This window comes from Eretmochelys imbricata, chromosome 17 (genome assembly GCF_965152235.1).
Source record: "Eretmochelys imbricata isolate rEreImb1 chromosome 17, rEreImb1.hap1, whole genome shotgun sequence".
NCBI lineage: Eukaryota > Metazoa > Chordata > Testudines > Cheloniidae > Eretmochelys > Eretmochelys imbricata.
The window spans coordinates 2,821,280-2,841,399 of NC_135588.1; the positions used below are offsets into that span (position 1 = coordinate 2,821,280).

The following is a 20,120-nucleotide window of genomic DNA, read 5'->3' on the forward strand; positions in this document are numbered from 1 at the left end:
GCTGGGTCTGAGGGGACTTGGGGGGAGCTTGGGGGGGGTTTGGGGGGGTTGGGTGAACCCTGAAGGGGTTCAGCTAGGGAGCTGGGGTGGGTCGGGGGGTCTGGGAGAGATGGGCTGGGTCTGAGGGGACTTGGGGGGGCTGGGTCTGAGGGGGTTCAGCAGGGGAGCTGGGGGTGGATCTGAGGGGCTTGGCGGGTGGCCTGGGGAGGGGTGTCCCTGCGGGGGTATCATGGTATTGAGAAGCAGGGGTCTGTCTGGGTGAGGTGTGGCCTGGGGTCCCATTACTGGCCTTGCCTTTGGGGGTGTTTCTGTCTGAGTCATGGGTGGGAAGGGGACGCCCCCAGACACGCACACGGCTGGGAGGGGTGGGGCTCAGGCTGGACTGAGACCTTCTGTCTGGAGAAAAGACCCCACCTTTAGCAGCTCGAGCTCATGCAGGGCTCAGGCCCTTGGCAGGGGGCTGCTTTAATTCTGTCAGAGCCTGTTTGGAAAAGTTCACCCTTCCCACCCATTGTTTAGGTCTTCCACATGTTTTGTCCTGGGATTGGGGACCAGGGTGAAGGGTGCCATAGTGCTCAGTTTGCCAAGGATCTAGGAGAGAAGTTGGACCTTGACTGCTCCCCGTCCTTGAATGTATCTTGTCTCTTCAGGCTTTGGGAGCTTTGATAGGACTATGCACCATGACTGTGTTAACACTGTAGAAATATAGCTGTGTGTTTGGTTTTCTGTTTGTGGATGCTTTATTTCAGCGACCCCAAGACTACTGTAAATATATGCTGAAAACAGAAAAAAGGAGAGTAGCATCGCACTTATGTTAAAAGTCATAAACTGATGGCCTGCAATGGTCAAGAAGGATTTCCTTCTCCTTCTTCTGTATACTCTCTTTGCAACCATTTTCCGCCTGGTCTGCTGATTGCTTCCAGGAGACATGGAGAGCCGCGTGTCCTTCTAGTGAAGCATCTGCTACTTTTCAAACACAAATGCATTTTGCTAGCTCTAGCCCCATCACAGATTCTTTTAGGGTTTCTACTCTCTAAAGCTTCATTTTGACCAGCAAATTGCAAAACCAAGTCTCATCTCTGCATCTGTTGCATGTGCTTCCCATCTCTTTGTACTGTGGGTTTCTTAGATGAAAACTCATTGCTGACCAGTATGCCAACAAAGTCTGAAATTGGATGTATAGCTAACATGCAAGATAAGCTGCAGGTTCTCGCACAGGTGAAGACCTGTATCCGGGGAGAAGAAACAAATAGCACAAATTCAAAATGGGAGATAACCCAGCGTCCACTTGTGCTGTATTAAACAAGTTTATTTCTATACTGTTGCTTTAATAGTGCCCTACTTTGATTTATTCTTGTAACCAGAGCTCTGTAGTTGCTTTACAGAAGAGGTGAATCAAATTTTGGAGATAGGAATGGGAAAGTGTTCATGAAAAGATCTCTCTAAAATGGTCTATGGTGTGAAAAAGTTGACAACCTATCTGTATGCTACCACCAGTTGCCTAGGCTGAATATGGAACATTTTGCCTTCCTCTCCTAAAGGTGGTATACCAGCTTGAAGCACCAGTCATCTAGTCTGACACATCCTGTGTTCCTATGACTGTGAAAGCTTTTCTGGGGATGACCAGGAAAGGGTAGAGTTAATGAAGACCAAGAGAGGAAGCATGGGATTTTGGTTTTGAAAATTTTTACTGATCAAAGTGTTGTTGTAAATAGTAGTATAAGATCAGGCTGTGCTAATGAGGAAGTGTATCCGGGGGGGGGGGGAGGGGAATCTTCCTGTGAGGGGAAAAGACATGTAAAGACTTGGATGTTGCAAAAGCAGGTATAAAACTACAGAGCTGGTCTGATTCTGGCCCATTCAGCCTGGTGATGTCTCTATAAAAGTGTGACTAGCATTTAAAGAGGACTTGACTGCTATTACACCCCAGAAGAGAACTGAGCTGATATTTACTGGAGGGGAGCAGCTGGTAAACTTTTGATGGAGATTTTCAGAAGTGCCAAAGGGAATTAGGAGCATACAAGGCAGTGGGAATTGTGTGCCTGAATTCCTTAGAGACCTTTGTAACTGGGATTTTCCAATTTACTTGACTGAAACTTGGTAGTTTCTAACTTGCCATAGCTGACTTGGTCTTGTGTGTAGGTGAGACCATACTGCGTAATATTCGTAGACACTAGTAGCCAGGGAGATCATTTAGGCCATGTGTCAAATGCGTGGATGTTTCTTTATAATGATGTGTACTGATAACAGTGGCATCATGTAAAACACAGCAGAAGACATGGTTCCTAACCTATGGAGCTTAAAAATCTAAACAGCGTGTTCTCCAGTACTTCATTCAGTCCAGTTCTAAATAACCACGAGAGGGCTTCTCCATCCTGGCTAAGTCTCTGGGTCACTAGTCTGATTCGCTGTGGTGGAACAATTATTACTTCTGTATTTTCATGACTTGTGCATACATCTAGGCATTTAATCTCTTTTGTAACATATCTTGCCTGACTTCTTATTTTTAATGATGTAGTCTCTTATTCTGACTTCCTCTCCTTTGTTTTGCACCCAAAATGGTTTGTTGTAAACAAGCAAATCCCAAACATACTGGATTGTAAAGGGACCTGTTAACCTTTCGTATTTATCGTGTTGTTTTATCCAGATCTCAGGAAACAGGCTAGACAGCTGGAGAATGAGCTTGATCTGAAGTTGGTCTCCTTTAGCAAACTGTGCACAAGCTACGGTCACAGCAGCGCCCGAGAGGGAAGACGCGACAGGTATAGGTACTAACAGACTCCTTAATGTTTTTTTAAAAGGCTGCTTTAAATACTCTTGATTCATTTAATCTTCCACTTTTCTTTGTTGTTTGATGCTTAATTTTTCAAGTAGCTCATTAGAATAGTCCTTCCTGGGCATTAGGAACCATATGCTGATCTTAATGTGGTGGTGGTGGTGAATGGGCACCACAAATGGATCAAGGACAGTGGAGCGTCGTTAGCATGATGTAAATCATTAGGAGGAATTATGTTTAAGATTTAGTTTGTATTTGTGGTAATCCATAGAGGGGTTGTGTCCTTGAGTATGGCAGTACAACTTGCTGCACCGTCTGTGTTCAAGTTGTATATTGGTTTAGAAAACATTTTGCAGTTTTTTAAGGACTTCAGCTCAAAGGCTAGAAAGCAGTTTGGATACTGATGAATTGAGCCTATCAAATCTGCATGTGGTCTGGCTAGCATTATACTCCCCATTGTAAAGATGAGGAAATTGAGGCACAGAGCTGTTGTGACTTGTCCAGGCTTGCACAGTGAATACATGGCAGAGCTGGGGTTTGAACTGAGGAGTTCTGACTCTGAGCCCTCTGCTCTAACCCATACAGGGTACAGCCGTTAGTTTCAAGTTTTCCTTCAGGATTACTAGTGAGAACTCCTTTTTAAAAATAAGCCTTTTACCAAAAGAGCTAATAAATGTTCTTCATTTGCTAGTGTCAGGTTTATGTGCGTTCCCCAATCAAGCATAGTTAAGTTTTATAAGTCTCTCCACCTTGAAGACCAGACTCTACTTCTTTCTGAAATGTGAAGACAGTTACATTATTATCTTCATAAACGGTGCCTATGCACATGCAGCCTTGTCTTGATCAGTCACTGTATATTAATTATGTGTCTATTGCAAGGGGAGTCATTCTGGAACTCGCTCCAATCCTAAAGTGAGAGAAATCTTCATCCTTCAAAACCTTCCCTAACGCTCCCCTCTACTGGGTTGCCTACCAAATATTCAACAATATCTAGGCATCCCGTGTACTGTGACCTCTGCTGCTCATTCTGAACATGATTGTGTCACTGTCACCTTTTCCTTCTTTCTTCCCTCTTCCAGGTTCCATTTGTGTCCACCTGTTGTTGCTTAGAGGCTAAAACAGTAGGCTCTTTGTGGCATGGAGTGCATGTTTTATTGCATGTAGCACCCAGCACAATGGGGCCTTATCCCTGACTGAGGTCTGTCAGTGTTTCTGCCATACAAATAATAATAGAGCTTAAGACACCTAAATGGAAGCCGCCCAACTTGACTGCCAAGTGTTAGTTAATTGTGTTCTCATTTTCTCTTCACTCCCCCCAATCCACAGAAACAAACCTTGGTCTGATTGTCTTTGTTTTATCTGCCTTTCCCAAGAAGTACTAGTAGATTGCGGTCCTACCCCTTGAAAGCCACATTCCCCCTCTCCTAGCACAACAGTTCTGTCTCTTGCTGTGTTTTCAAAGAGAGAACACCAAAATGGATTGAGTCTAAATGTATTGTCAGATTGAATGAGTCTCTTCTAACATTGCTCAGGGTGAGCAGAGTGACCCAGAATCTGTTTCCCAGACGAAGCCCAAGAGCAGCGCCAGGAGTCACCACTCCCTTCCTAAATCAGGGCTGCTGCCGCCACCCCTGCCTGCTCCATCTCTCTCTCTCATGTTGCCAGAGTTGTATTGTGCAGTGTTTGCCAGAAACTTGGACATACCACTGACTTCTCACTTCCAGAGAGAAAGATGGATGGTAGAAAAGACACTAGTTTTCTTTCCTCTTCCTATTCCATAATTGCAGGTTACCAGAGAAAAGAGTATTGCCTTCACAAAAGATGTAAGCTGTTACCTTACAGGTGTTGGTCTGTTGTGTGTTCGCTCCTATCCCCTTGCTTGTGTGTGATTTTCTTTTCCCTGTATAATTTTTAACTGCTTTGACAAGCATAGGGGAGATGGACTATGTAGAAAACACAGTTTATCCCAATTTTTCTCTGTGGCATGTTCTTGTTTAAAATGTGTCTGCAGGAGTTTCTCGCACTGTATTGTTAATGTACATTTACGTAATTGTAACATACTAATATTGAAACCCACTTTCCTGCTAAAATGGAATAATAAAGAACAGTGTAGGAAAGAAACATCATTGTTCGGCAAGTAATGATTTCTGACGTGAGGTGCAGTATGATTCAGTACCAGATATTCGCTTCTAGAGGGAAGTAAGGCCGTGTCTACACTGGTGCTTATGTTGGCAAAACTTACATAGCTCAGCAGTGTGAAAAAAACAACCCCCACCCCAGGTGACATAAGCTTTGCCAGCAGAAGTGCTCGTGTGCACAGCGCTGTGTTGGCCGCAGAGCTTCTCCTGCCGTCATAGTTACTGCAGCTTGCTGAGCTGGTTTTATTCCGTCGATGGGAGAGCTCTCTCCCGTTAGCATAACACAGCTACACGAGCGCTCTTACAGCGGCACTGCTGTATCAGGACACCTGTGCCTCTGTAAGCTAGTAAGTGTAGACGTGGCCTTAGACTGTTTGCGGGGTATATATCTCATGGTATTTTAACTGAGGTATTGGACTAATGAGGCAGTTGATACAGGGGAAAATGTATCTTTTTTCTAAATTTAATTTCTGACTTTAGGAACCTATTTAGAAAATAAAATTGCCCTTGTACTTATGTCTGATATTGACATGTTGTGTCCGAATTGTCACAAAAGGATGTTGTGCCTTTCAGTAATTGCTGCTGCTCTTTTCCTCTTAGTTCTGACACGACTCCTCTCTTAAATGGGTCGAGCCAAGACCGAATGTTTGAAACCATGGCAGTGGAGATTGAGCAACTTCTGGGAAAGGTAAATGAATTGTCATATTCTTATTTCAATACCTAATAGGGCGTTGAAGACTTTAATAGATATAACGTTCCTGCATAGGCTGTAGAATGTGCACTTGATGACACAGATTGCAATACACCTCCATTAAACAAAACAAGATGTTTAGTAACACTGGTAACAGTGGTTGGTAAATACCTCACTGAGAACATGTTAACCAGCATTGTAGCACCTTTACAGAAAAGCTCATGCTCAAATAAATTGGTTAGTCTCTAAGGTGCCACAAGTACTCCTTTTCTTTTTGCGAATACAGACTAACACGGCTGTTACTCTGAAACCTTTGGTTTTTGGTTGTTTTCTGTAGCTTACTGGAATAAATGACAAAATGGCAGAGTACACCAACAGCGCGGGAGTCCCATCCCTGAATGCAGCACTGATGCACACGTTACAGCGTCACAGAGACATATTGCAGGTAAGTCACATGCAATACATTTGTTACTTGTTTTTACGCTGTGTCTTTATTGTAATAATACTTGGGAGTGGTACTTAGTGATCTGACCTCACACAAAATCCAAATACTCTTGTAGGTGTGTGTGTGCGTGTGTATAAAAATGTTAAAAAAAAATAAAACCCAAACCCTACAATGTTGATTGGCAGGGAGAAGTTTGAGGGATGCTGTGTCACTGAAAAGTAAATGCTATCAGTTTTAGTTGTGACCAATGCATAGCAGGTTAAAATGTCTGATGGAAAAGACATCTTTGTCTCATATGCTGCAAGGGAAGGATATAGAAAATAGGATCCTAATAACCAAAAGGAAATAATCTTACCCACAACTGTTGTGGTTTTGCACACTGTGTGGATACAACTGATTAAATAATTCTATCTTAAAATGGTCATCTTTATAACATTTACCTTCTTGGTTTTCTATATATTTCAAAAATGATATAAGGAAGCTATTTTTGGTCTGTGATGTAAAGTTTTCAGGCTTGGGTTTATTCTACTCTATTTTTTGTTAACATCCAGTAGTTACATAAACTTAATTACAGTTCGGACTCTCAGATGAAGAAAAAGCTGTCCCAGGGAAGCTGTTGAAATAAGCAATTGAAAGCACTGAATATAAAACTGAACCTCATATTCAAAGGTTTTAAATGCAGCTAAAATTAATGAACAAAAAGATGAATATGCCATAGGTCCCAAGAGGTCTGTGCAGTTTTCCTGGTTTAGTGACTACCTGGTCTTGATGTAAAATTATTAAGGAAGTTTCACAATTTCTCAGTATTTGAATGCGTGTGTTCCTTCACTAGCTTCACAAATATGTCACGCAGGGAGTGCAAGGCTTCTGCACAAGCCGACATCCAGTTTCTATTTGATGTTGCCTTTCTAGAAAGGCTTCCGGCTTGGACCTTTTCGCTGTATTACTCAGTGCCCCCTTTGCTGAGGGGGGAATAACGAAATCTACATTAAAACCAGTTGTCAGATCTTCAGTTAAGATCCCATTTGATGCTATTGCCTTAAAACTACAAGAACAAACCCAAAAACAAAAGGCACTTTGTGTAGTGCAATAAAGTGTGATCATCCGTGAAGTCTTGTAATTGAATTATTGATACATTTCATACCGAGAGATTTAAATATTATCAACTTCAGCAAACTGACTCTGTGTCCAAAGACTCCTAGGGTACATCTGCACAGCAGCTGGGAGGTGTAATTCCCCGTTTGGGTAGACAAACATGAGCTAGTTTTGCTCAAGCTTGCACTCTAAAAATGTGGTGCCCATGGTGGCACAGGCAGCAGCCTGGGCACAATCCAATCTGACTCCTGGGCACGTACTTGAGCAGCTAGCCCTAGCTGCCACGCATGCTGCTACAAATATTTTTAGTGCACTGGCTTGAGCAGAGCTAGCACGTGTATCTCCCAGCTGCAGGGTAAATGTGTGAATTTCCAGGTTCTGAGAGTAGGATTTTAATGTCCGCTCATCAAATGGCCTAAACTCACATGCTGTGTGGGAGACTATCATTTAAGAGACACTATCCATTTAAAAAGCACACAAATGCAGTGGTTCTCAAACTTTTTTTTTCTGCGGAACACTTGAAAATTGGTGAGGGTCTCGGTGGACCACTTAATGATCTTTCCAAATGTTGTTTGTACTGTTGGATAACTATTTGTAAAGTGCTTTGGATAAAAGCGCTATATTAAAAAAAACTTCATAATAATTAACTTTTTTATTCTACAAATAAAAGCACACAACTCATATTTTAATATCAGTAGTCTTACCTTTCTAGTGTGATGGATGTGCCCTCTCTCCCCTGCCAGAGCTGGGGCTGGGAAGGGGGAGGGGTCTCTCCCTCACTGCGGCAGCCCCCGAGGTGGGGCTAGGAAGGAGTGGGGGGGTGTCTCTCCCCGACAGCTGCAGCCCTGGAGCTGGGGAAAGTCACCTCTTTCTCTGGCTGCCACAGCCCTGCACATCCCAAATTCCCCCCATCCCCTATTCTCAGCCCACTACCCCCTATTCCCCCCCCCCCAGGCCACCACCTCACCTCACCTCATATGTGCACCTTCTCCAGGGTTCAGGCACCTAATTACTGGTGCCATGCCTGCGCGGCTCCACTAATTAGGTGGGTAGCCCTTCATTCTCTCGTGTGTGGCTACCCAAGCACACACCTTAGAGGGAACTATCCGCAGACCACCTGAACGGAGCCCACGGACCACAGTTTGAGAACCTGTGCACTAATGTCTGAATGTTTTTTAGTTTTTTTACTTTTACTTTTCTTATCTATTTAACAGAATATATACAAACTGATAATTCTTGCAAAAAATGTTTTGTTCATTTATTAGCAGGAAAACCAACATAAGTTTTTAACAAGTTGTATTGATCATTTTTACACTCTTTACTCTTTAACCCTGAACATTATAGGGACCATCTACAAAGTCTGTTTAATGTTACACAAGACGCCATCTCTGTTTAGCTTGTTTAAATATAACATCACAAACAGTACAATTTTTTAAAAAATGCAAAAATGATAATCATTACAAAGCATTAAAACCTAGCCCCCTTCGTTATTTACAGTGTTTATTTACATGACCCAGTACTTCTAGTGAAGAGTACCAGTTTTTAAAATGCAGAAATGATAAACTCAAGCATTAAAACATTTCTTTACAGGATACATAAACCATTACGAGTAAACAGAACCAGTGTTTAAAAATGCAGAGATGATCATTTTAAGTTGCAACAACAGCAGTACTAATTTGTTCCTGCTGGTTGTTCGGATAATACAGAGAGCCTGGTAATGGAGGCTCGAATAAACGGGGTTCTGATGTCTTAGAATTGGAAAAAGTACAGAGAATGGCAGCAAAAATGATTAGGGGTTTGGAACAGCTTTCATACTAGGAGAATTTAAAAAGACTAGGGCTGTTTATCTTAGAAAGGAGATGATTAAGAGGGGATATGATAGAGGTCTATAAAATCATGACTGATGTGGAGAAAGTGAATAAGGAAGTGTTATTTACCCCTTCACATAACACGAGAACCAGGGGGTCATGCAATGAAATTTATAAGCAGCAGATTTAAAGCAAACTTAAGGAAGTACTTCACACAGTGCACAGCCAACCCGCAGAACTCATTGCCAGAGAATGTTGTGAAGGCCAAAAGGATAACTGGGATCAGAAATAATTAAGATAAGTTCATGGATGATAGGTTCATCAATGTCTGCTCACCAAGGAGGTCAGGGGCACAACCCCATGCTCTGTGTGTGCCTAAACCTCTGACTGCCACCAGCTGGGACTGGATGACAGGATGGGTCACTTAATAATTGCTCTGTTCTGTTCATTCCCTTTGAAGATTGTGGCATTGGCCACTGTTGGAAGACAGGACACTGGGCTAAATGGACCGTTGGTCTGACCCAGTCTGGCCATTCTTATTTTATGTGAAAACAAGAGGAGGGGGTTATAATGAAAGTTCCAGTATAACCGTAACCATTGAGATCATTATTAAGCAAGTACTGTAATGCTATAGAAGTAATAAAACTTTCAAGCCTATTTTCCATTTTTACTAGCCTTTTTATTGGCTAGTTTTCTGTCTATTTAGTACCTGTTAGTCAGATCTTGGTTGGCAGAGTGTTGCCCTTGTCGAGATCTAATGGCGATGAAATACTTCTTTTATTGCAGGATTACACGCATGAATTCCATAAAACCAAAACCAACTTTATGGCAGTGCGGGAAAGGGAAAATCTCTTGGGATCAGTACGGAAAGATATTGAGTAAGTCTGAGTATAAACAATAGCAATAGACTTGAACACTTCTCTTGTCCTGACTGGAAGAAGCATACTTTTTTGAACCATCACCCTGTTTTCTGAGACATTTGCATGATTTTTTAAAGCGCTTCTTTCAGAGAGGGCTCATTTCAAGTACATTGTCGGGCGTATTATGAAGCTGTACACTGAAACTAAATCTATTAGCCAAAAGTTCCAGGACTAAAAGTACTCCTGGCTCTCCTTTTTAGTAGTGTGGGATGTGTGCTTCCCTAAATCAAATGAATTAGTATATGTTTAAAGGAGGGTCAAAAGCTTCCAATATAAAGTGAAGAAAAAGACTATTCTGATTGGAACAATTGCCATAAGTTTCAGGTTGAATTAATGAGTTGTTTCAATCAGATCTGGCTACATGATTGTCTCAAAATTCACTTTTGATACAAGCAGCTTGTAATCATAATTACTTGCTTTTAAAAGATGCAAATTGCATTTGCGAATTGAGCTGTTAACATGCTTGTTTGAGATCATATTTAACAGCTGTGGATGTAAACCACAGATACAGACTCTCCATGAGGCAAAAGTTAATCTTTGAAAAACCTTCTGAGAAATGCTTCTGCCTATCCCCACTGTCCTATTTTTGAGTGTGTCTCTTCCCTAGATTTAATTCTAGGGGTGTTTGCTTGAAAATATAGGATCTTCCGTTTTGTAGGCGCTCTTCTGCTTTTCTATATTCCTCACCTTGAGTTGGATTTCTTTGTGACAACACAAACCTCACAACCATTTTAACTTCACGTGAGGGGATCGCAGCAGGAGCATTTACTGCTTTTAGGAGCAAAGATTATGTTTTCATGTGAACTTCCCTGGTAGCAATAAACTGTAATAGTAAACAAGCAGAACTGTGTTCAAATACAGGCCCAGTGCTCCTTCCATTGACGTTAGTGGCAAAAATCCTTGATTTTAGGGTGGGGTCCAGAATGTGTTTCAGTGAATTTCTAAAAAAACAAACCTCAAGTGTTTGTAATATAATTAAGCCTGGATATGAATTGGAAGTTTACTTTTCCTTCTGCAACCCCCTAGTGAGTCTCTCTGAAACACCAGCAGAGGGCACCTGCCTTTCCTTTATCTATCCAGTGTACATTTCAGAATGTTTCCCTCAGGGAAAGAGAAATTAGAACATGCTTCTGAATGGGAAAATAGCAAACTCTTTTCTGAAAGAGGTTATTTTGAGCCCAGGTGAAACTGGGAGAAAGCTGTCTGTACTGATTTATTATAGCCTCTCTCTAGTTAGGGTTGGGTTCCATTTTGCACTTGGAAAATTGTGTGTGTGTGTGTGTGTATGTATATATATATATATATATATATAGGTAGGGTGTATATGTGTGTGTGTGTGTATGTAGGTAGGTAGGTATATATTTAGGTAGGGTAAAACACTTAAATCCATTTTCTATGGTTTAGTCTATCAATTTAAAAAAGGGTATTTTAATGACCCTGAGACTTTTCCATTTGGTGATTTAGAAATAACTGAATTTAACATACAAGCTAGGTCCGTCAAGCGATTAAAAAAATTAATGATGATTAATTGCGCAATTAAAACAATTAATCGTGATTAATCGCACTGTTAATAATAGAATTCCATTTACTTAAATATTTTTGGATGTTTTCTACATTTTCAAATATAATTTCAGTTACAGCACAGAGTACAAAGTGTACAGTGCTCATTTTATATTTATTTTGATTACAAATATTTGCACTGTAAAAAACAAAAGAAATAATATTTTTCAATTCATCTAATACAAGTACTGTAGTGCAATCTCTTTATCATGAAAGTTGAACTTACAAATGTAGAATTATGTACCAAAAACAACTGCATTCAAAAATAAAACAATGTAAAACTTAAGAGCCTACAAATCTACTCAGTCCTATTTTTTGTTCAGCCAATCGCTCAGACAAACAAGTTTGGTTACATTTGCAGAAGATAATGCTGCTCGCTTGTTCACAATGTCACCTGAAAGAACAGGCATTTGCATGGCACTGTTGTAGCCAGCGTTGCAAGATATTTACACGCCAGATGCGCTAAAGATTCACATGTCCCTTCATACTTCATCCACCATTCCAGAGGACATGCATCCATGCTGATGACAGGTTCTGCTTGATCACAATCCAAAGCACAGCGGACCGAACCATGTTCATTTTCATAATCTGTGTCAGATGCCACCAGCAGAAGGTTGATTTTCTTTTTTGGTGGTTCGAGTTTTGTAGTTTCCGCATCTGAGTGTTGCTCTTTTAAGACTCGTGAAAGCATGCGCCACACCTTGTCCCTCTCAGATTTTGGAAGGCACTTCAGATTCTTTAAACCTTGGGTTGGGTGCTGTAGCGATCTTTAGAAATCTCACATTGGTACCTTCTTTGAGTTTTGTCAAATCTGCAGCAAAAAGTTGTTCATTTTAAGAACACGTGCTGAGTCATCATCTGAGACTACTATAACATGAAATATATGGCAGAATGCAGGTAAAACAGAGCCGGCGACCTACAGTTCTCTCCCAAGGAGTTCAGTCACAAATTTTATTAATGTGTTATTTTTTTAATGAGTGTCGTCAGCATGGAAGCATGTCCTCTGGAATGGTGTCCAAAGCACGAAGGGGCATAGGAATGTTTAGCATATTTGGCACGTAAATACCTTGCAATGCCAGCTACAAAAGTGCCATGTAAAAGTCTATTCTCACCTTCTGGTGACGCAATTACAAAGTGGGCAGCATTATCTCCTGTAAATGTAAACAAACTTGTTTTTCTTAGCTATTGGCTGAACAACAAGTAGGACTGAGTGGACTTGTAGGCTCTAAAGTTTTACATTGTTTTGTTTTTGAGTGCAGTTATGTAACAAAAAATCTACATTTTTAAGTTGCATTTTATGACAAAGATTGCACTACGATACTTGTATGAGGTGAATTGAAAATACTTTCTTTAGTTTATCATTTTTACAGTGCAAATATTTGTAAAAAGAAATATAAAATAAGCACTGTACACTTTATATTCTGTGTTGTAATTTAAATCAATATATTTGAAAATGTAGAAAAACCTTCAAAATATTTAATACATTTCAATTGGTATTCTATTGTTTAACAGTGAGATTAAAATGGCTATTAATCTCGATTAAAAAATTAATTTTTTGATTTAATCGCGTGAGTTAACTGTGATCAATCAACAGCCCTGATACAAGCAGATCAATAAATGCTGCCTTGTGAAAAGAATTCCTGGCAAAAGTGTGTTTCACTTTTTTTTTTTTAAATCTTAGGTCATATAAAAGTGGGTCCGGTGTGAATAATAGAAGAACGGAGCTGTTCCTGAAAGAACATGAGCACCTTCGAAAGTAGGTTTTCTTAAATATCTGGATGAACCATTCTTTTTCTTATGGTAAAAGAATAAGAACAGCATCTACAGTTATAGTGCCTCGGACAAAGATTACAGGAGCCATTCGTCCTCATGCTTCAGAACATAAAAACCAAGCACAGCTAGGGTCTGGGAGAAAATCTCCTCCATAATATTCTACAAGGTGCTAGGACACTACGCGGGTTTAATACTTTCTTCTGCAGCATCCAGCATACGGCGCTACTGGACACAGGATAGTTCGCTAAGTAGCCTGTACCAGTATGGCAGTTTCCTTGTGAGTTTAGATGTTTTGTGGCTGAAACTACTAATTAAAGGCCAAATGGAAGAATTCTCTCAGGGCAGCAAATGAATTATCTTGTGTATCTTCCGTTCCTTGGCGATGAGGTCAATTTTGCAGCTATATATCCAGCTCAGTTACGTGGTAATTGGAAGAATCTTTCACTGTGTAATTGCAATCATATTTTAACTGAAATGCTTTGTTTAATGGTTATTTTTTGTTGTTTGTGCTTCCTTCTTATTTCAGTTTAATGAACATTGGAAGTTGGACAATTTCTGCTTAGATTTCTCAAAAATGATGGGTTTATAATCTTATTGTGTTTTTGCTGATGAAGTGGTGGATAGAAGATTTTTAAACAAACAAGATTTATACAAACCAGATTGAAATATATTAGTGGCCAGGATCTAATGAACACAGTAAACTCTTTAATGTACATTACATAGGCAAGAACACAGGGTACTAGATTGTGACACTGAGGTCACGTATAAACATTTCTTTGCCACTAGCAATAGCAAATTATGCTGCTGAAAGTGTTCGTGGATATTTTACGAGCCAATTCTGTAAGTTTTTGTTGTTGGCTATGTGCCTCCTCTTACTCTGTGATTTTTATTTAATATATTTTTTTAAAACAGTCTTTCTGTATTAGCAATACCAGCATCTGTCTTTCTGATATGGTGAATGTGCAGCCGTCTTTGTAGTTGATTCTGTGGTAGTTTCTCCACCTAGAAGCTGACACATACAAGGGCTGTCTCCCAATTGGAAGAAGCAGTGTCCTGCTGTACCTGTTTTTCTCAATACTGTCTATTCCTTGTGGAATATCTTCAACGGAACTACTCTATGTGCAAAATAACTATTCAGCTTTTAGAAAAGGAGTCCTTGTGGCACCTTAGAGACTAACAAATTTATTTGGGCATAAGCCTTTGTGAGCTACAGCTCACTTTACCGGATGCGTGCAGTGGAAAATACAGTGGGGAGATTTTATATACACAGAGAACTGAAACAGTGGGTGTTACCATACACACTGTAATGATTCAGCTTTTGTTCTTTATTTGCCTTTGGATTTCTGCTCTTTTTATGTCACTAAATCTATCTTCTTTTGTGCCTGTCAGTGTTAGACATAGAATGAGAATCTGCTTTTCACTTGTCTATGCTAAGTGTGTAGAAAAGACTAAATTCACATACCAGAATTACTAACGCCCTTAAATACATCTAAAATTGATATCTATTTTTTTAACCAAAACTAAAAAGGCAGCCCAAAGACTTCTCCTTAGTCCTGTTTTTCTCACTCTAACTATGAAGGACTTCATCTATTTATGTAGTAGATGATCTCTGTTACTCTCCATCCAGAGGGAATTGTGGTTTTGAAAGTTTGCCTCAAATACCAAGTTACATGGTCTCAAAGCTCTAGGAACTCAGTGATTTCAACTGTGTGTATGGGGATTTTGAAACAAGCACATTTAATCGGTCTTTCTCATTCAAATGAGATCTGACCAATCAACATGCACATTGGAATTTATTCCTCCTTTACATTGGACACTTTTCTCTACAAAATGATGCTGTGCGGCCATTCATTAAAAATGGGAATATGCGCAAGAACATTAGGGTGAAAAGGAGCAAAATCCCGCAGAACGGTGTCACAAAGCTGTGGCTCTTTAGGCATTTCCTTACTTTCAGGATGCAGTCATATGCTCAAGCTCTAACTAACTGATTGTCACATTTGGGGTCGGGAAGGAATTTTCCCCTAGGTCAGATTGGCAGACACCCTGGGGGGTTTTCGCCTTCCTTTGCGGCATGGGGCATGGGTCACTTGCAGGTTTAAAATCGTGTAAATGGTGAATTCTCTGTAACTTGAAGTCTTTCTTTAAACTGTGATTTGAGGTCTTCAGTAACTCAGCTGGAGGTTAGGGGTCTATTTCAGGAGTGGGTGAGGTTCTGTGGCCTGCAATGTGTAGGTGGTCAGACTAGAAGATGACCATGATGGTCCCTTCTGACCTTAAACTCTGAGTCTATATTTGTGTAGAAAAGGCTTGAGTTTCAAAGAAACACAGACTTCTATGACTTACTATGTTTCCACACCCCAGCCATGGTAAACTATAGACTGACACAAGGGGGCAGTATTTCATCGGGAAAGTTTTTGGCTGTGGGCTGATATCTGTTCCTAAAGATAATTTTGTGTTGTAGCCAAGACTAAGTCAAAGCTTTTACAGGAAATTAAAAATACAGTTTTTAGATGGGTGATAAAGTACGGGCAGCCCACAATTTCCCTTGGTATCCCTGGTGGCATTCAGAAATCCACCAGTCTAAAGCATAAGCTAATGATTTTCATTTGAGTTGCACCTGTTGTTAACCTTTATAATCAAGAATGTTATTAAATTTTACAGAAACAATGCAATGGGTTTAATGTCTTGGAGGTGAACCCTAATTGAAATTGAGTGCACTGATGAAGAACAAGGAGTGCCTATTAGTCTGAATAAACTTGTTTGTTCCCATATCCTAAGGATTGAAAAGTAAGAGTTAAGTAATGTTATAAATTTGGCATTTTCTGAAAAAAAAAAGCAAATTTCCTCTTGCAGTTCCTCTAAAACACACTTTTGATAAGTGCATAGAGAGGAAATTATCAACAGATCTTTAAATGGCCCTAAAACAATGCAATGAAAGGCAGCCATTAAATGTCTTGTATGTTTCATCTGATGAAAGTTTTTGGAAATAATCAGGTCAAGCACCTTACAGAGGTATTGGTTGCTTTGATCTTTCCTGGGACAAAGTTTCATTGTGGTGATTAACTTATGTTGGCTCATGACTTTGGGGTTGGACTAGATGATCTCCTGAGGTCCCTTCCAACCCTGATATTCTATGATTCTATGACTTTAATAGCAGTCTGATTTCGCAGTAAGGATGATCCTTTTCAGAAGGCAGGTCAGAGTATTCCTGTGCCTGTGTGTCTACAATGTATAAAATATTCCAGGGTTCTTCAAACTTATTTAATAGAGCGTACGGAGAAACAGTTGTGCTATTATTATTTCTCTCTCTCTCAAAATATGCCCAGTTGACACTCCACAATTCTACAAAATATCTAGTTATCTCTTACTGTAACAGATAATGTGAGGTTTAGAATTAGTAGAGTTGTTTGTGTCTTAAGTCTAGTTAATAAAAATGCTACTATATATCTCTTCTCCAAATATACTTTGACTAAAAATGAATTTGGTAAACTTCCGTACTTGATAGAGTTTTCCCTGGTAGCCATTCATCTTACAGATCATGGTGCCTTTTTCCCTTTTTGGTTGATGAAGTACAGGTAGCTTTCTTGCCTGACTTGTGCTTCACTGTAGGCCATTATAATCAGTCAGCCAATGTAAAATGCTGAGCTGAATCATTGTCAGGCTTGTTACTATATTATTTATTTTGAATGAGCCCTCACATTTCTGTAGACTTTCAAAGGTTATATGAAGATTGTCATAAATATAAAGGGAAGGGTAAACACCTTTAAAATCCCTCCTGGCCAGAGGAAAAACCCTTTCACCTGTAAAGGGTTAAGAAGCTAGGATAACCTCGCTGGCACCTGACCAAAATGACCAATGAGGAGACAAGATACTTTCAAAGCTGGAGGGGGAGAGAAACAAAGGTGCTCTGTCTGATGCTTTTGCCAGGAACAGAAAAGGAATGGAGTTTTAGAAGTTGGTAAGTAATCTAGCTAGGTATGTGTTTAGATTCTATTTTGTTTAAAGAAAAGGAGTACTTGTGGCACCTTAGAGACTAACAAATTTATTTGAGCATAAGCTTTCGTGAGCTACAGCTCACTTCATCGGATGCACGAAAGCTTATGCTCAAATAAATGTGTTAGTCTCTAAGGTGCCACAAGTCCTCCTTTTCTTTTTGCGAATACAGACTAACATGGCTGCTACTCTGAAACCTGTTTTGTTTAAATGGCTGATAAAATAAGCTGTGCTGAATGGAATGTATATTCCTGTTTTTGTGTCTTTTTGTAACTTAAGGTTTTGCCTAGAGGGACTCTCTGATTATTGAATCTGATTACCCTGTAAGGTATTTACCATCCTGATTTTAGAGAGGTGATTCTTTTACTTTTTTTCTTCAATTAAAATTCTTCTTTTAAGAACCTGATTGCTTTTTCATTGTTCTTAAGGCCCAAGGGTTTAGGTCTGTGCTCACCTATGCAAATTGGTGAGGATTTTTATCAAGCCTTCCCCAGAAAAGGGGGTGTAGGGTTTGGGGAGGATTTTTGGGGGAAAGATGTTTCCAAGTGGGCTCTTTCCCTGTTATATATTTGTTCGACGTTTGGTGGTAGCAGCAATAAAGTCCAAGGGCAAAAGGTAAAATAGTTTGTACCTTGGGGAAGTTTTAACCTAAGTTGGTAAAAATAAGCTTAGGGGGGGTTTCATGCAGGTCCCCACATCTGTACCCTAGAGTTCAGAGTGGGGAAGGAACCTTGAGAAAGATGAAATAGCTGTTAGGGATTCGCGTGAAGTATAACTTTTCTTTATATAGGTTTCAGAGTAACAGCCGTGTTAGTCTGTATTCGCAAAAAGAAAAGGAGTACTTGTGGCACCTTAGAGACTAACGAATTTATTTGAGCATGAGCTTTCGTGAGCTACAGCTCACTTCATCAGATGCAAACGCAGTTGTCTTACAACTGTCTGAGATTTTTATTCCCCCCCACACACCGTGTGAGATTTACTAGTAGTTGTACAGAGTAGTTAAACACAATGCAACAGTCGACACTTAAAATTCCAGTTCAAATTGAAATAAATACTTCAGCACCTATGTAATGATTTCTGCTTACTTTTTCAGAGCAGTTTTTTTAAGTGTGGAAGAAATTGCTACTGCGTGTATGGGAAGAGTTTCAACAGCTACCACTAAATATGCTGGCCTAGACTTTGAAACTAAAACTGACCATTAGTCCTACAATTAGTTGAAACTATTTGGAACTGGGGAGTTCCAGTCATTCATCCACCACAAGTCAGTTTCTTCTTATTACCTTCATATAAATTAATACTGTAGCTGCATTAAATAAAATAGCTCTTCAATACATTTTCCAACAAACCCTCCAGTCTGCTAGGCAAAAGGAAAACATCTTCAGAACTAGAGAAAACATCTTCCAGGGACTGATTGCAAAATGTAAGAAGTTTTTTTTTAATTAAAACGTTAAAAACAAAAAAATGTATAAAAAATTATATAGAATGAGAAGTTATTTGAAATGTGTTGGAAACCCAGAGGAAACAATGTCATGGCAGAACATGGAAGGGCACTCTGCAAACTAGAGATAACTCTGAGGTATGTGCAGAAATGTGTTGTCAGAGCATAAGAAAACTGGCAAGAAATCAAGAGCTTGCAAGATATTCAGAACTTTTCAAGTGAGAATCCTTAGCTCAAAAATAGATATTGGCATAGAAAATATTAAAGGATTTCAACATACTTGTCATCAGAGAAAGTAATTAGTGTGATATTACTGCCAAGAAGCTGTGGAAGCTGGCGAATGGTCCATAGAAACCAGAAGGATCTAGCAAATTATACCAGATGAGTTTCTGACAAAACTCTGTGAATTTCGAGATGCTCAGGACCTGCTTGCAGAGGGTGTGCACTGCAGAGAGGCTGTGATGCCAGGCCATTTGGTAGAGAGAGCTGAAGTGTCTGAATCAACTATGAAGGTGACAGTAAGAGAACTTAAATATTTAAAAAATAAAATGAAATTGAGAAGGCTGCGGCAGAGCTCCAAGAAAAAGGGATGGAGACAAACTTAGTGGATGATTTTCATTAGTTACTGAGAAAACGTTGGTCCTGTAGCACAGCCTTGTGGAATACTTGCCAATATGAAGCACTGTGTTGACCCTGTCATTGATATATTAAATATTTCAGCCTACTGCATGTTTATTTTAAGTCCTGGTAATGGCTGGTTGTAGTAAGAATTGACTTGGTTGTCCACTGCATTTAACTACCTTCTTCTACAAGGCACAATCAGGAGAGCTGGTGGTTCCCATGATGCTATCTAACAATGTTTTTAAAGGAGTGCTATGTGCTTCTCCCTAACCAGACTCTGTCATATGCCATTATCAGATCCATGGGCTATAGTTCACCCAGCAGAGTCCAGGCTCATCCTTCACCCCTTCTTCTTATGTATGAGAAGGGGCTAAAAGGAGACAACGGTTACTCTTGGCAATGTTCTCTTTGCTCTGAAAATACTCCTCAGAAATCATGTCGGCAAGTATTAGATCTTACGGTCTACAGTGGCATCTGATTAATGGTAGAAACTGGAAGAGAACCAACAAGAAATGCAATAATTTTTCTGCACTTCAGGGGTGCTGTGAGTGTGGGTCTCTGAGGATTTTGTGGAGGGACACGGAATCCCTTCTAGAGTAACTCCTGCTTTCTTTCTGAATTTACCTTTTTACTCTTTCTCCACAGCGGGAAAATAACCTGCGCTGTGATCATTCTCAAGAGAAGCTGTTGTTCATTGTGGCACTCTGGGACAGGAGCTTGGGCACTCATAGGGACAGCAGTTTGACATACTACTGATTTCATACTGTAGGGCTAAACAGTTCTTACAGTTTTCTGTGGGGAAAACCAATTGCTTCCTTTGCTTTGAGACTGAATGGAAGTAAATGTTAAAGGCAGCGGCTTA

The 20,120-nt window shown here is 40.0% G+C and overlaps 1 protein-coding gene across 3 annotated transcripts in view; it reads left to right on the top strand.

Moving 5' to 3' along the window:
- GOSR1 (golgi SNAP receptor complex member 1) overlaps positions 1–20,120 on the top strand; it is a 67,033-nt gene that overhangs the window by 667 nt on the left and 46,246 nt on the right. For 2 of the 3 annotated variants that reach the window (XR_013348248.1, XM_077836485.1), the window contains exons 2-6: positions 2,648–2,768; positions 5,515–5,602; positions 5,943–6,050; positions 9,740–9,831; positions 13,115–13,189. Coding sequence is in view for 2 of the 3 variants with exons in the window: in XM_077836485.1 (XP_077692611.1) it covers positions 2,648–2,768; positions 5,515–5,602; positions 5,943–6,050; positions 9,740–9,831; positions 13,115–13,189 (484 nt within the window). In the remaining variant the exon portion in view is untranslated. The remainder of the gene's footprint in view (positions 1–2,647; positions 2,769–5,514; positions 5,603–5,942; positions 6,051–9,739; positions 9,832–13,114; positions 13,190–20,120) is intronic. The other variant, XM_077836486.1, reaches the window with a different exon arrangement.